Genomic DNA, 15,321 nt, shown 5'->3' on the forward strand with positions numbered 1-15,321 from the left:
AAACACCCAAACTCATTATGGAAACAAAAATCATGTTGTCCAGTGTATCAGCCTGTTTCAAACCCACCATTTATCTCCTAAGTTGTAGAGAAATTGATATTTGGGCAAAGTTTTAAGTATTTATACAAAACACACATCCTTCATGCCAATCAATCATACTTTTGGATGGGGCACAGTACTGAAACCTCCTTAGTGGCTCTGATCCATGATCTGCCTGTAGACATTCTCAAGGGCCTGTGATGTTTGCATGTGACCCACTGGGTGAAAAGGGGAAGGGAAAGGGAAATGGGACTTGATATACCGCCTTTCTGTGTTATTTTGCAACTGCATTCAAAGCGGTTTACATAGTATATTCAGGTACTTATTTGTACCAGGGGCAATGGAGGGTTAAGTGACTTGCCCAGAGTCACAAGGAGCTGCAGTGGGAATCAAATGTATCAAAAGTGGGGTAAGTGACTTATTTCTTCCAGAGGATAGAGGGACATCAACTGTATAATCCTGCAAAATTTCAGCCTCATGTATGGACTAACTACAGCTTTAAAAAATGAGAAATGTTTATCAATTAACCCCAGAAATCACATACCACATAGCTTTTAGGCTGTAGAACATGAAAAACATGGGTGCTGTTGGCCGACAGGACTTGGGGGGGGGGGGGGAATCTGGGTAGGATGGACTTCTGGAAATGGTACTGGATCTTTGGTTTCCTGATTGTCCCCTACCACTGATCTGGAGGAGTAAAGAGGAATCTCAATTTAGAGAAATAAACCACTAGCTCAGCAAAGTGACAACTGTGAAGGTGGAGAGCGATGGGTAGGCAGTGGAGAGACTCAGCCCGGGAGCGTGGGATCGGAGCCAGAGGGTGCCCATCCCAGGATCAGAATGGTGCCAATGCAAATGGTCACCCTACAGGGAGCTCAGGACCTATAAAACTGAGAGGAGCACAATCTTTGGGAATCTTATTCTCAGGGATAGGCATGGACAGAAGCATTGTAAAAAGTGTATATAGTCCTGCTGAAGAGCATCTGTAAATAAATCCAGGAGAGGAGATACAGGAGTTTCCCTGGGGAATATCAGAAGGATTGTGGTTTTAGAAGACTTCCATTCAACGATTAAAAGTGATGGGGGAGGGGGATTAGAAGGAGATAACGAGGAATGCTTGCCCTTTAGGGGGGGGGGGTCTTTGGTTGCCTGATGGTCCCCTACCGCTGACCTGGAGGAGTAAAGAGGAATCTCAATTAAGAGAAGTAGACCATTAACTGTAGAGGAGAGTTGTGGCTCGGCAAAGTGACAACTGTGAAGGTGGAGAGCAATGGGTAGGCAGTGGAGAGACTCAGCCCGGAAGCGTGGGATCGGAGCCAGAGGGTGCCTATCCCAGGATCAGGGGGTGCCAATGCAAAGGGTTACTATGCAGGGAGGTCAGGACCTATACAATTGAGAGGAGAACAGTCTTTGGGAGTCTTATTCTCAAGGATAGGCATGGACAGAAGCATTGTAAAAAGTGTATATAGTCCTGCTGAAGAGCATCTGTAAATAAATCCAGGAGAGGAGAATTCAGAAGGATTGTGGTTTTAGAAGGCTTCCATTCAAAGATGAAAAGTTCATACAGTTGGAAGTTCCTGTTTTGCAGAGTTGAGTTTGCAAGAACTGTTGACTCCCAAGTACCTTTTCACTCAGGGATTCAAATATAGATCATTAAAAACACATGACTTGTGTGTACATGTGTAGAGAACTTAAAACAATTTACACCAGTGCTGTGCTGGTAAATGTTTAACAACAGGCTCTCTCCCTGGTCCACCTCTGCGCCCCCTTCCCGTCCACCTCTGCACACCCCCCCCTCAAAATTGCAGAGCTGGCTATAGCCGGGGAGAGAGCCTGGGGGCGGGGGCAATGCATTACTCTCTCCAGGAAAAAAAAAATTAGATGATCCCAGGTTCCAATCTAATTCATGTTTAATATGGGATAAAATGTCATAAGTAAATAAATATAAACTTTTAATGTTGAGCACCTGATTCTCAAAGTGGACATATTCCAAACACTACAATGAAAATAAAATGATTTTTTTTCTACCTTTGTTGTCTGGTGACTGTTTTTCTGATCATGCTGGCCCAGTATCCGATTCTGCTGCTATCTGTCCTCTTAACTCCATTTCCAGGGTTTCCTTTCCATTTATTTCTTTACTTTCCTCCTTTCTTCTTCATTTCTTGCCCTACATCTGTAAGTAAAAGCTGGGTCCTCCTCCATGGAATTGACTGGAGGAGGTATAATATGGATCCAGCTTTTGCCTATTTTCTCCATCCATGTGCAGTTTTTCTCCTCTCTTCTTTTCCCTCATCTCATCTCCTTCCTCTCTCTTCTCTTCCCTCCATCCACCTATGTCCAGCAACTCTCCTCTCCCCTCCCCTCCATCCACCTATGTCCAGCAACTCTCCTCTCCCCTGCCCTCCTCCATTCATCCATACCCAGCAATTCTCTTTTCTCCCCTACCCCCCTCCATCCATACCCAGCAATTCTCTTTTCTCCCCTTCCCCCTCCGTCCATCCATACCCAGCGATTCTCCTCTTTCCCCTTCCCTCCCCTCCCGCTCCCATCCATGTCCAGCGATTCTCCTTTGCTCCCATCCTCCCCTCTCATTCATATCCACCTGCCAGCCCTCTTATGCCCCCCAACATCCCCCTTTTTCTTCCTGCCACAGTGCCACCCTGCATGGTTTAAATCTCTTTTATTACCTCCGTCGAAGCAGCCGTGTCATTGAAAGCCCTGCCCTTCTCTAGCCTTCCCTTCGTGAGTTCGTTCACTCAGAGTCCTGCCCTTGCGGAAAGAGGAAATGACGTCAGAAGGCAGGACCCTGAGTGAACGAACTCACGAAGGGAAGGCTAGAGACGGGCAGGGTTTTCAATGACGCGGCCACTTCAACGGAGGTAATAAAAAAGATTTAAACCCCCAGGGCGGCGCGGGGCAGGCGCAAGCAAACATGGGCTGTGGGAGGTGAGGTAAGCATGGCCTGTGGCGTCCTCCTGCCATGCTTACCTTCGTTAACCGGAGCCGGCTCGCCATGCAGAACAGCCAGCTCACAAGATCTTAAAATATTTAACAGGTGCGAGCCAGCTCCAGCACACCACTGGTTTACATCTTCTTCAGAGCAGGAGGATTTGGCCATTTAAGCCCCATGAAATTATTTTAAAAGCTCTGATTTGGTAAGTGCAGCTGCTGGCTGAAAAATCGGCCTTTATATATAATATTTCGATCTGCTACTTGAATTCCCTGATTCCTCCTGGAAGATCTGTAACCTCCTTAGAAATATATTTGCTAATCTTACCTTCAGTAACTCATTGGCCAGCTGCTGAATCTTCTTCTCTATCTCAGAGATCAGCTGCTTGAGGGCGAAGCTTTGCTGTTCTAGCTGGGTCACATTTTCCCTGATTCTCTGGAGAATCTTCTTCTCTTCCTCCTCCAGTTTTGAGAGAATAATCTGCTTCTCCTTCTTCAGAAACTGTTGTAACTCCTCAAACTCAGACTCCAGTTTCTGTCTTTTGATCTCTGTCTCACTCTGGATTAAACAAGGAGAGATAATTCTCAGTAACACTAGAGTGATTTTGTTGCAGTGGCTCCAGTACCCTCCTCTCAGTGGTGGCACCACAACAGCCCCAGAGGCCCCCACTCTAAACTGCTGGACTGGATCAAGCTTAAGCCCAGTGCTCCTTTCCCATTTTGCAACCCACACTAAGTCTCTGCAATAACATTTTCCTTTGATCCACTTACAGATTCAGAATCTGCCTGATTTCAGCCAATAAGGAACCAAAATAGTTTCCACATTATAAGTAATGAGGCAGATTGAATTCTATTATTCTCTTATTTAGGTGATTCATGGGATTGATATAGTGACAGGAACAAAAACCCTGCAGAAACTGGCTCAGAAGGAGACACAGACACCCACCTTCAGCTCTTCAGCCTTCTTCTCTTCAGTAGATTTAAACTTCAGAAGATCTTCCAGATCCTTTCTCAGAGGCTCCAGGTGCATTTTAAGTTTTTCCTGTGAATATTAAAACATCCTTGATTAGCATGTGATTATTTTATAAGCACAGTTTCAGACTCAACAGGACATACGAGATGTTCCTTCCACTTTAGATCATTTCTTTAAGATAAGTGAATTCTGAGGGGTCAATATTCAAAGTGATATAACCAGGCAGGGTAGGTTCCTGCCTGGTTAAATTGTGCTGAACTGGCCATGAGCCAACATTCAGCAGCCATTAACTGGGCATTTGGCAGAGACCTCCACAGCTGTGTCCAGGCAGAGGAGGGGTGATCCAGGGGACAGAGTCAGGGTGGAACTGGAGTTGTAAAAGGCACAGAAAGGCAGTATATCGTCCTATTGCCCCCCTAACCAGGTAAACTGCAACAAGGTGCCCTAACTTTACCTGTTTAGGTACTCGGGTACAGCATGGCGTATAGGCAATACCTGTATTCCTTCTGGGAGCCACAACTCACAGGCTGAATATTGACCCCTGAATGTATATGGAAGATGCCTGAATAGACAGCAGCCAGGGTTCAAGTTTTGATGATTGATCTTACTGGTAGGGGCTATTATTAAAAACAAAATTACAGAGCACATCTGAGGAGATGGATTACTGAGACCGAGTCAGCAGTGGCGTTGCTGGGGGGGCTGGCACCCCTGATGCAGCGCGGACCCCCCCCCGGCGAAAGGACCCCCCGCGAAGGAACCCCCCCCCCACCGGGTGCACGCCGCTGGGGGGGGGGGTGCCGCGCGCGCCTGCCCTCCGTTGGGCCATGCTTCTTCTCTGTCCCGGAACAGGAAGTAACCTGTTCCGGGGCAGAGAAGAAGCATGGCCCAACGGAGGACAGGCGCGCGCGGCACCCCCCCCAGTGGCGTGCACCCGGGGCGGACCGCCCCCCCCCTAGGAACGCCACTGCGAGTCAGCATGGCTTTTGTGGGGGGAAATCTTGCCCGACCAATTTACTTCAATTCTTTGAAGGAGTGAACAAACATATGGACAAAGGGGAGTCGGTTGATATTGTGTATCTGCATTTTCAAAAGGCGTTTGACAAGGTACCTCATGAAAGGCTACAGAGGAAATTGGAGGGTCATGGGATAGGAGGAAATGTCCTATTGTGGATTAAAAACTGGTTGAAGGATAGGAAACAGAGAGTGGGGTTAAATGGGCAGTATTCACAATGGAGAAGGGTAGTTAGTGGGGTTCCTCAGGGGTCTGTGCTAGGACCGCTGCTTTTTAATATATTTATAAATGATTTAGAGATGGGAGTAACTAGCGAGGTAATTAAATTTGCTGATGACACAAAGTTATTCAAAGTCGTTAACTCACGACAGGATTGTGAAAAATTACAGAAGGACCTTACGAGACTGGGCGGCTAAATGGCTGATGACGTTTAATGTGAGCAAGTGCAAAGTGATGCATGTGGGAAAAAAGAACCCGAATTATAGCTACGTCATGCAAGGCTCCGCGTTAGGAGTTATGGACCAAGAAAGGGGTCTTGGTGTCATCATCGATAATACACTGAAACCTTCTAAGTGTGCTGCTGCGGCTAGGAAAGCGAATAGAATGTTGGGTATTATTAGGAAAGGTATGGAAAACAGGTGTGAGGATGTTATAATGCCGTTGTATCGCTCCATGGTGCAACCGCACCTGTATTGTGTTCAAATCTGGTCGCCGCATCTCAAGAAAGATATAGTAGAATTGGAAAAGGTGCAGCGAAGGGCGACTAAAATGATAGCGGGGATGGGACGACTTCCCTATGAAGAAAGACTAAGGAGGCTAGGGCTATTCAGCTTGGAGAAGAGACGGCTGAGGGGAGACATGATAGAGGTATATAAAATAGTGAGTGGAGTGGAACAGGTGGATGTGAAGCGTCTGTTCACGCTTTCCAAAAATACTAGGACTAGGGGGCATACGATGAAACTACAGTGTGGTAAATTTAAAACAAATCGGAGAAAATATTTCTTCACCCAACACGTAATTAAACTCTGGAATTTGTTGCCGGAGAACGTGGTGAAGGTGGTTAGCTTGGCAGAGTTTAAAAAGGGGTTAGACAAGGGGGGGGGCGTGACAAGATGGCGGCCTAAGCGTTTCGGGACTGGCCACGGTGAATTTGCTGAGAGCCTTGTTTTCCTTTTTTACCTATCTTTTTATTGAAAATGCCACATACCAAAAGGAAGGGGATAGTAAAGAGCCAGACGCCAACGGCTCGAACTTCCTCCCCATTTCAGCAAACACTGGACCGGTTCACAACGCCCTCCCCTGTTGTGAAGGCGAGCGATGCCGATTTGGGAGCCGTTGGAGGAGCTCCGGCTCCCTCGGATTTAGAAATATCACTTTCGCCACCTGATAATCATCCTCCGCACCCAGCGGTTACGGGGCAGGGAGAGGAGGAAGAGCCTGCTACGGAAGCCGTTTCAGACCAAACCTCGTTTGGCGCTAACCCTCCCCTGCACGCTGAGGCAACAACTTTGGAGGGGAATCCTCCGGCAGAGATAAACCTACAGGTGATATGGAGAATGCTGCAGGTTTTAAACCAGACAATAACAAAATCTGCTCGAGATACTTCTCAACTAGTAAGTAAAATTGACTTTTTGACCAACTCTTTAGAAAAAACTAAACAAGAAGCGACGTTACAAACTGAGGTATTTCAGCAAGAAGTAAAATCATTAAAATCAGTGACTGAATCCTTAGTAACGGATAAAATGGCGATACATAGGAAAATTGAGCAATTTGAAAATTTCAATAGAAGGCTTAATCTTAGGATATTAAATTTTCCTTGGACTCAGGAATTGAGTGCTATTGAGCTCTTTAAGAAGTATTTAAAAGAAATTCTACTGTACCCGGACTCAGCTATACCTCCTTTAAATAGAGTATATTATTTACCAAGTCCTCTATCAGCTGGGCCGGGAGATAGTGGCAAGAAAAATAATTCGAACAAACATTTGAATCTTCAAGCACCGCTGGATATTTCATTAATTTTGGAGACATCTACATCTGATATTGAGCAACGTAGAACTCTATTAATATCGTTTGTTTTTGAACAGGATTTGAACGCTGTATTGAAGTTATACTTTAAAAATGCTTTGAAAATGTTTTGTGGTCAAAGAGTGTGGATCTACCCGGATGTCTGTAAAACAACTCAAGACAGGAGGAAGAAATTCTTATTATATAGAGAAGAAACCCGAGCTTTGGGGGCAACATGGCCTACCCATGTGAATGTCTGGTTAAATATTTGGGAGTAAAATATACCTTTTTTGAACCGGAACATCTTAAAGCATTCTTGGAGATGAAAAAACTAGTTAATAAACCTGTAGAGTAATCGATATCATTTAAGTATTAAAGTAATGGGGGTAGAAGGCCAGGCCATATATGCATTTTCTTTTTTCTTTTTGTTCAAGATCTCCTATTGTCTAAATCACTTCCCCCTTAAGGCAGAATTGTGGTCTAATTAATTGTATAGCTTGCTCTTTCTTTTCTTATTGAAAGTATTGTAAGTTTAATGTTCTAATTACCTTTGTTCTTGAACAAGCTGTACGGTGTATTACATATTGCATGTTCCGCATGTAAAAATTTTAAATGATAAATAAATAAAATAATAAAAAGGGGTTAGACGGTTTCCTAAAGGACAAGTCCATAAACCGCTACTAAATGGACTTGGGAAAAATCCACAATTCCAGGAATAACATGTATAGAACGTTTGTACGTTTGGGAAGCTTGCCAGGTGCCCTTGGCCTGGATTGGCCGCTGTCGTGGATAGGATGCTGGGCTCGATGGACCCTTGGTCTTTTCCCAGTATGGCATTACTTATGTACTTACTTCTGTACTTATGTTTCAAACTCTACTAATTCAACTCCCAGTTTTATGAGATTGAAAATGTAAATTTTCAGTAATTTCATTATATACATATACCTTGTATTCCTGCGTAGCCTCCTCTATGGGGATCACGATGTGAGATCTGTGATCTTGGGACTCTCTACAAATAAGGCAGATAATTTTCTGATCCTCTTCACAAAACAGCTTCAGTTTATCTTCATGTTCCTCACACAGATTCTCCTCTTTGGGTCTCACTGAAGTCTGACTGAGCTTTTTCTCCATTTCTGTCATATTTGCCAGCTGCCTGTTAGGTCTGAGGTTTCTCTGCAGAGACAGTGCTCTGCACTGGGGACAGGGGAAGTCTGTGTCTCTCCCCTTCCAGGTCTGAGTGATACAGGAGCGACAGAACTTGTGTCCACAGTCCGTAGTCACTGGGTCTGTAAAATAATCCAGACAGATAGAACAAGAAGCTTCATCTCACAGACTCTCAGCAGGGTTTGCAGCAGTCATGATTCTTACAAGAAATGAGAGCAAGAATTCAGTTTCTGTTGCACATTTTAACTTGTATTTACTTTGAAAATAAGGGAGTGTCTGTCTGAGGTAGGACCTTTGTCAGGGACTTTCTATAATTTGACGACACCAAGGCTGTGTGCCCTCCTTCCTGTCTCTAAACTTGCCAATTGGGTTGTTTCCCGTAACCGCCTGCGGGTTTTTGGGCGCTTTTTAGCCTTTGGCTGCAGGTTGGGTGCTTTTTCGCTGCCCCCCCCCCCCCCGTAGCTGTGTTTTAAGAAGAGCCGCTAGATGCTGGTCTGTGCAGCAGTCCCTGAGCTTTCCTCTCTCCTATTGGGGGATTTGAAGTGAGGGTGAGGTGCAAGGCCATGTGGGGTGGGGTGAAGAGAGTTGAGGAGCTGGTCCACAGGGAAGGTTGAATGAAGACAGGGTTAGGTTCTGGACCATAAGGGAGAAGAAAGGGTGAAGTTCTGGAAAGGGTCAGACTGGGCTTAAGGAAGGGGCCTGTTAATTTCTCAGAATGACTTTTGAAGGGTATTACAGACAGGCATTGCAGGTAGTGCTGAATTCAACTGTACATTTGTTGTATGGGCTGTCAAAATATGAACTGATTAACTATGCAAGATAGAATTAAATACAAGTTGTTGATGATGGTTTATTACTGTGTGTGTCATGACTCATCCCAGTATTTAATCAGACTGTCTTCATCCATATTGCCCACTGCGGGTGCTCCGTTTGGACAATCCATGTCTGTTGACATTGCCAGATTTTCATTTGGAAGAGATAAGGAGGCGCATTTTTTCTGTTGCCGGACTGACGGACTGGAACAAATTACCTGGAACTCTCAGGGCACAGAAGAATTCAGGGCTATTTAATAAACTGCTGAAACAGCACTTGTTGGTACAGGCTAGACAGTGATCTGGGCAGTCGATGGACACAGTGTTGTGATCTGGTTCTTTTTTGAGATTGAGTTGTATTAAATGTTTTTTTTTAATGTATGTTGAATTTGTGTACCACTCTAGATAAGGGCAGTATATAAATGGTAATAAATTAAATGCTGGACATGATGGCTTAATGGAAGGAGATACTGAACTTGGCAGGGGGAATAGGGACATAGATGGAGAGATCCTGGACTTTGGGGGTTGGAGAAGCATGCTGGACATGATGGGGCTGTGAAAGGGACACAGATGATGAGATGTTGGACTTGAGAGGAAGGGGAGAGGTTGGAGGGTGTCTGCTGAGCATAGTAAGGCTATGGGATGGAGAATAGGGACACACCTGGAAAAGAGGGAATAAGGTCATAGATGGGAGATGCTGGACATGGTAGGGTTGGAGGGAGGTAGAAAAAGGACACCGGTGGGGGCAATGTTGGACCACAAGTGAGAGGGAAACTGATGAGAAATGCTGGGAGGACTAGAGAGACAGGAGGGGGGATGCTTGACATGGGGATGCTGGATTTAAGACACCGGGTGAGAGGGCAGAGAGAGAAAGGAAGTGCTGGTCCCAGGGTGGAGGAGAGAGAGGAGATGCTGGGCACTGGGGAAGAGAATAGACGGATGGAGAGAGAACATGGATTCAGAGAGAGACTGGAGAAGGAGAGAGCAATGGGGACCAGGAGTGTGGGGTACATGAAAGAGATGGAAATCAATAGGTAGATGCAGTAACAAAAAAAAAAAAGAGCCTGAGGACTGGTTGGTAAGAATGAGGAGTGAAATCTGAATAAAGAAACACAAAACAAATGATAGAAAACTGAGAGGAAAAGATCAATACTGGAGATGTGTGTTGGGGAGGAAGTAAAGATTGGAAGAGAAGTGACTTTGGAAAGATAGTTAAGAAAAGATGAAAACAGAAACCAGAACCTGGATCCAACAGAACTAGAGACATAAAATGGTCAGAAAACAAAAGAAGAAACAAGGAGGTCAATATTCAGCCGACTCCTCTCAGCGTTTTGCCAACCGGTGCTGGTGTTATGGCCAGAAATTCAATGCTGGGCCCTGTTCGGGTTTCAGCATTGACTCTTTGGGGCAGTGTCGTAGCTGTGCTCTGCAAACGTTGTTGGGGTGGGGGAGGGTTTGCAAAATATATTTTTGGATTTAACACCTTGGGAGAGCATATTTCTTTGGAAACAAAGGAGGGGACTGTAAATGAGAGCTGATGAATACAACCCCCCCCCCCCCCACCACCACCACCAATGTTGCTTGCAAGTGCTAAAGCCTGCCCTCTGTCATCACTGCAGTTATCTTTAGGGACAGGGCAGAGGAAGTACAATTTGTTACAATTATGGTTACATTGTGAGGAGTTAAGTTAAAACAAAGTCCAAGTATTGTTAAGGGGAGTAACGTTAGCTTGCAGGCCCCATAGAAGTTGCCTCCAAAAGTACAATGAATCCCTGACTAAAAGAGCTTAAAATGTATCTGCCCAATATTCAGCTGGTGGTGGTGTCTGAGCCACTCTAAGCGTTGGGCTGAACTGACCCTGGTTAAATCCACTGTCCCCACTGGGCTCACAATCTAAGTTATATATTGTACCTGGGGCAATGGAGGACTAGGTGACTTACCAGGGTAACATGGAGCTGCAGAGGGCATTGAACCTGGTTCCTTTGGATCTCAACCCACTGGAATCAAACCTGGTTCCCCAGGTCCACAACCTACTGCACTAACCATTAGGCCACTCCTCCTCCCAATTATTTCTAATATTTTTATTGTCATTGTAGTATTTATGACAGATCATAAAGGACACTGAGATGTAACAGAAATTACATAGAAGTACAATGAGTCCCTGCCCTACTGAGCTTACTGTCTCACTTAATATACCTCATGATTATTGATAGATCTGTAGATGTTCATATTACTCACTATTTATTCACAATATCTTATACCATCTGTTGCTTTCACTGTGTCATTGAAACCCCTCTTTACATTTGTAGGCTCTAAACCCATCTCTGTCACTCTCACTGTGTCACTGAGATCTCTCCCCACATTGATGAGCTCTAATCCTATCTCTGTCACTCTCACTGTTAAATTGAGACCTCAGCTCACATTCACAGGCTCTGGTCCCATCTCTGTCCCTCATGTTTAAACTGTGAAAGTGTTTTGGCTTTTATGTTAATCCACTGGGATAGAAATAAATTAACTTCATTTCTATAAAGAAAGAAATCCTGAAACTTTAATATTTCTGTAACAATTTCTTTGAACATGTTTTAACACAAATCTGTAAAACGTTTCACCTCTCACAATCCTGCCAGAGAGAGAGAGAGTCTGGGAATGTTATTCCTGAGTCCTGCCATTTAATTCCAGGCTGATACCTGGCGAATTCTCAGAGGAAATTCAGAATAATTCATGAAGAAAGGTCGAAGTTTCCCTGTGAAGGTGTCAGTGAAGGTGAAGAGATGAGATTTATTCTTTGCGTCATAAAACGAGACCTTTCCTGCCTCATAGTCCAGCAGAATCCCCACTACCCGGGGGATCACACTAAGGGGGAGCTCAGTTGAAGGGGAGGTGAAAGCCCAGCATCCCTCTTCATACCACAGCTTCACTGTCCAAAATCCTTCCTCAGGTGACAATGCGATCACCCCCTTCCTCCTCACAGAGTCTTTACACACTCCCAATATATAGAAAGGATCATCCCCCACCTCCACCTCCCAGTAACGTCTCCCTGAGGTGAAGCCCTCACTCCCCAGCACACAAGGATAAAGATCAAATCTCTCAGGAGTGTCCGGCACATTCTGTCCTGTGTTTAACCTTCTGACACTTTTCCGATCTTCAGACAGGACGAGACCAGGACCAGCAGTTTCAGGAACCAGAGTCACATTTACTGCAGAGAGGAGAAACATTAATAAACATGAGCAAACATTTCTCATTAGCTTATCACACACCCACCGCTAACCCTCATTGGCTCCTCACCAGCTCTAACCTTCATTGGCTGCTCCTGCACCTACCTCTAACCCTCATTTGCTGGTTCTTCAGTCAATCACTTTTTCTATGACAGGCGCTCTGCTATTGGTTATTATCACCTTAATGCTTCATAGATTTGACTCATCTTATTGGATATCAGCTTTTCAGCGTTCCCTATTGGAATCAGTCTATTCCAAGGAGGTTTAATAGACAGGAGTGGAAGTGAGCCTATCTGGTCCACTGTAAGCAAGGAAGCCAATTAAGACAGTCTAAGTTTCCTCTTCCCAGCGCAGCCGTCATCCCCATTTACTCAAATCAAAGCAAGCAAACCTATGAGCTGCTGCATCTACATTGTCCTTTTTTTTTTTTTTATTGTTGGTCCATCTGCAGGGTTGCCAGATGGGCGGTTTTCCGCAACCCGCCGCGGGAAATTTTTGCCCGCGGCGGGTTGCGGTTTTTTGGGCTGCTTTTTGGGCTTCAGGCGGTTTTTTGGGCGGCTTTTTCGGCCGCGGGGGGCGGTGTTAGTGATGTGTTTGGGCGGGGTTAGTGACATTTTGGGCGGGGTTAGTGACGTGGGAGGCGGGGCGATGACGGGGGAGGTGGGGCCAATGACGGGGGAGGCGGGGCCGGTGACGGGGAGGCGGGGCTGGTGACGGCAGGGGCGGGGTTGATGACGGCGGGGGTGATGACGCGGGGGTGGGGGTGTCAGGGGCGGGGTTTGAGTTTGGGCGGGTTTTGGGCGGTTTTTATGCTGGATTGGGTGGGAAAAAAATTTTCCACCTGGCAACACTGTCCATCTGTAGCAAGTCTAAAGCTGTTTCAGTTGGATAGGCAGTGCCTTAAAAGGTGGAGGACAATAGGTTGTTTTTTTTTTACTTATTGGACAGCTTTTTAATTTATTTGAAAGCTTTCCATATGTAGATATAAATGTCATGAAATAACAATTGAATATCACCAAAACAGCTTAAAAATTATTATAGCTGCTAGAAACTGCAATTTTAAACTCTGTATTTTGTGCTCATTTTTCTACACTAAAAACTAAATAAATTACACTGTATACAATACAGATGACAAATTTCAGTGAAGATATCCTGTTTCCCAATGGGTTCATCTTAAATATTGTTCTAATCTGCCTTTGGGAAACCTGGTTTTATAAAGATGATGGAATAGGTTGAAATTAAATGGAAGTAGAATTAAACTCTCCTTTCATTGGGGCACATGGAACCACATCTTCATCTGTTTTGTAGAAGTTCACCTTTTAGATACAGAAATGGATTATTCTGTTCTTTGAGCGTGTTTCAGGGAGAAGTGGTTTATAAGTCAAAATAATAAAAACATTTTTGGTCAAACAGATCTCTCATTTGTAGAAACATAACTAAATGGGCTATAAGCCCCTAATGCAGCCAATTGATTTTCTTATATTTTGTTCTTGTGATGGCCAAACATGTTGCTTGATAAGCTTCATACAGAACAAGAAAACCATCCAACATGGCACAATAAAACCTTTTACAGAGAACATACACCAATAAGCCTTCCCCTCCCGTACTCCCCTCCCTCCCTATAAGCCCACCTGACTGTTTCCACCCTCCAAAATAACACAACAGATATACAGATCAGTAGGACTCAAAGCATTTCATAACAAGCACTGCCTCCACTGTATGCAAATCTCTCTCATGAATATTCATTGTCAATATCTTGCCTAACCTGACTTCCTTGGGTAACTCCAGGACCAGGTTATCCTAACTACCATAAGAGGCAGTCAAGGTCATATAATTAACATTATAATTTTATTTGTATTTGGGTAATAACTGAGAAAAAGCTATTAAAAATTATATTACAAAGCATGAAGTTGACTTGGAGGGGCAGTTTTGATGTAACGTCTAAGTCTGACTTTGGACGTTTTGGTAAAAACTTCCAAAATCGGGCACATATAATGGAAAGATATTATGGACGTCTTTCTGTTCCAAAATCCCGATGAAGAGCGTATAAAATGGAAACGTTCAAGATGAACCAGAAAAGACGTTCTTCAGGGGCATCCACCGAAGAACGTCCATCGCGCAAATGTCCCCTCGCTTATTAAAATGTGCCTAGTTACGCTAGAAACATCCTCTCTATGTGCGGAACCTCCATATAAGGCATTTGGTGCAGCTCTGCCTCAGGCACAAAAGGTGCCTTTTTACATGGCACCAACACCTGCCCCCAAGGAAAGTCTCTATCAGGGCATGGACCCTAATAACTACTACTACTACTACTTATCATTTCTATAGCGCTACAAGGCATACGCAGTGCTGCACACCATACACAAAAAAGACAGTCCCTGCTCAAAGAGCTTACAATCCAGATAAGACATGAGACAGACAGAAACAATTAAGGGTAGGGGAATAAAGAGGTGAGGATAAAGGATTGGGCAATAAGTGAGGGTACTGAGTAAGAGAGTCATGGTTAGGAGTCGAAAGCAGTAGCAAAGAGGTGGGCTTTAAGCCTAGATTTGAAGACAGCCAGAGACTGAGCCTGACGTACTGGCTCAGGGAGTCTATTCCAGGCATAGGGAGCAGCGAGATAGAAGGAACGGAGCCTGGAGTTAGCAGTGGGGGAGAAGGGGGACGACAGGAGATATTTACCCAGCGAATGGAGTTCACGGGGAGGAGTGTAGGAAGAGATGAGAGCGGAGAGGTACTGAGGAGCTGCGGAGTGGATGCACTTGTAGGTCAATAGGAGAAGTTTGAACTGTATGCGGAAGTGGATAGGGAGCCAGTGAAGCGACTTGAGGAGAGGGCTAACATGAGTATAGTGACTCTGGCGGAATATAAGACACGTAGCAGATAAGGGACACCTTGGCAAGTAAGTGTTCAGGAATGACAGCCCCCCTCCCAGCACTTGTCATGGGCTATCAGGTCCCCTTCCTGTTGCACCACATATAAGAGCTCCCTCAGCAATGCAAGCACTAACTGAAGTGTCTCATTCAAGAGTAATCAGGGATATGTGCACATCCACATCCATAAAGAGAAGCAATATCCTAGAAAGGAAAACCATTCCCACATCCCTGCAATACTGCACATGCTGCATAGAAAGGGCACTCTCTTTCCCCAGGT

General features: G+C 44.9%; 2 protein-coding genes across 5 annotated transcripts in view; one reads left to right on the forward strand and one right to left on the reverse strand.

The window, feature by feature from the left end:
* LOC115468205 (E3 ubiquitin-protein ligase TRIM39-like) overlaps positions 1-15,321 on the forward strand; it is a 1,720,076-nt gene that overhangs the window by 934,194 nt on the left and 770,561 nt on the right. The gene's annotated exons all lie outside the window — the stretch shown is intronic.
* The window catches only part of LOC115468296 (E3 ubiquitin-protein ligase TRIM39-like), an 83,223-nt gene that overhangs the window by 27,816 nt on the left and 40,086 nt on the right, over positions 1-15,321 (reverse strand). For 2 of the 4 annotated variants that reach the window (XM_030199927.1, XM_030199925.1), the window contains exon 7: positions 11,265-12,149. The exons of 1 other annotated variant lie outside the window; for it this stretch is intronic. In XM_030199927.1, coding sequence (XP_030055787.1) covers positions 11,623-12,149 — 527 coding nt within the window. In that variant the 3' untranslated portion in view covers positions 11,265-11,622. Of the gene's footprint in view, positions 1-11,264; positions 12,150-15,321 lie in introns of those variants that run through there. One more of the 4 variants, XM_030199926.1, reaches the window with a different exon arrangement.

This window comes from Microcaecilia unicolor, chromosome 4 (genome assembly GCF_901765095.1).
Source record: "Microcaecilia unicolor chromosome 4, aMicUni1.1, whole genome shotgun sequence".
NCBI lineage: Eukaryota > Metazoa > Chordata > Amphibia > Gymnophiona > Siphonopidae > Microcaecilia > Microcaecilia unicolor.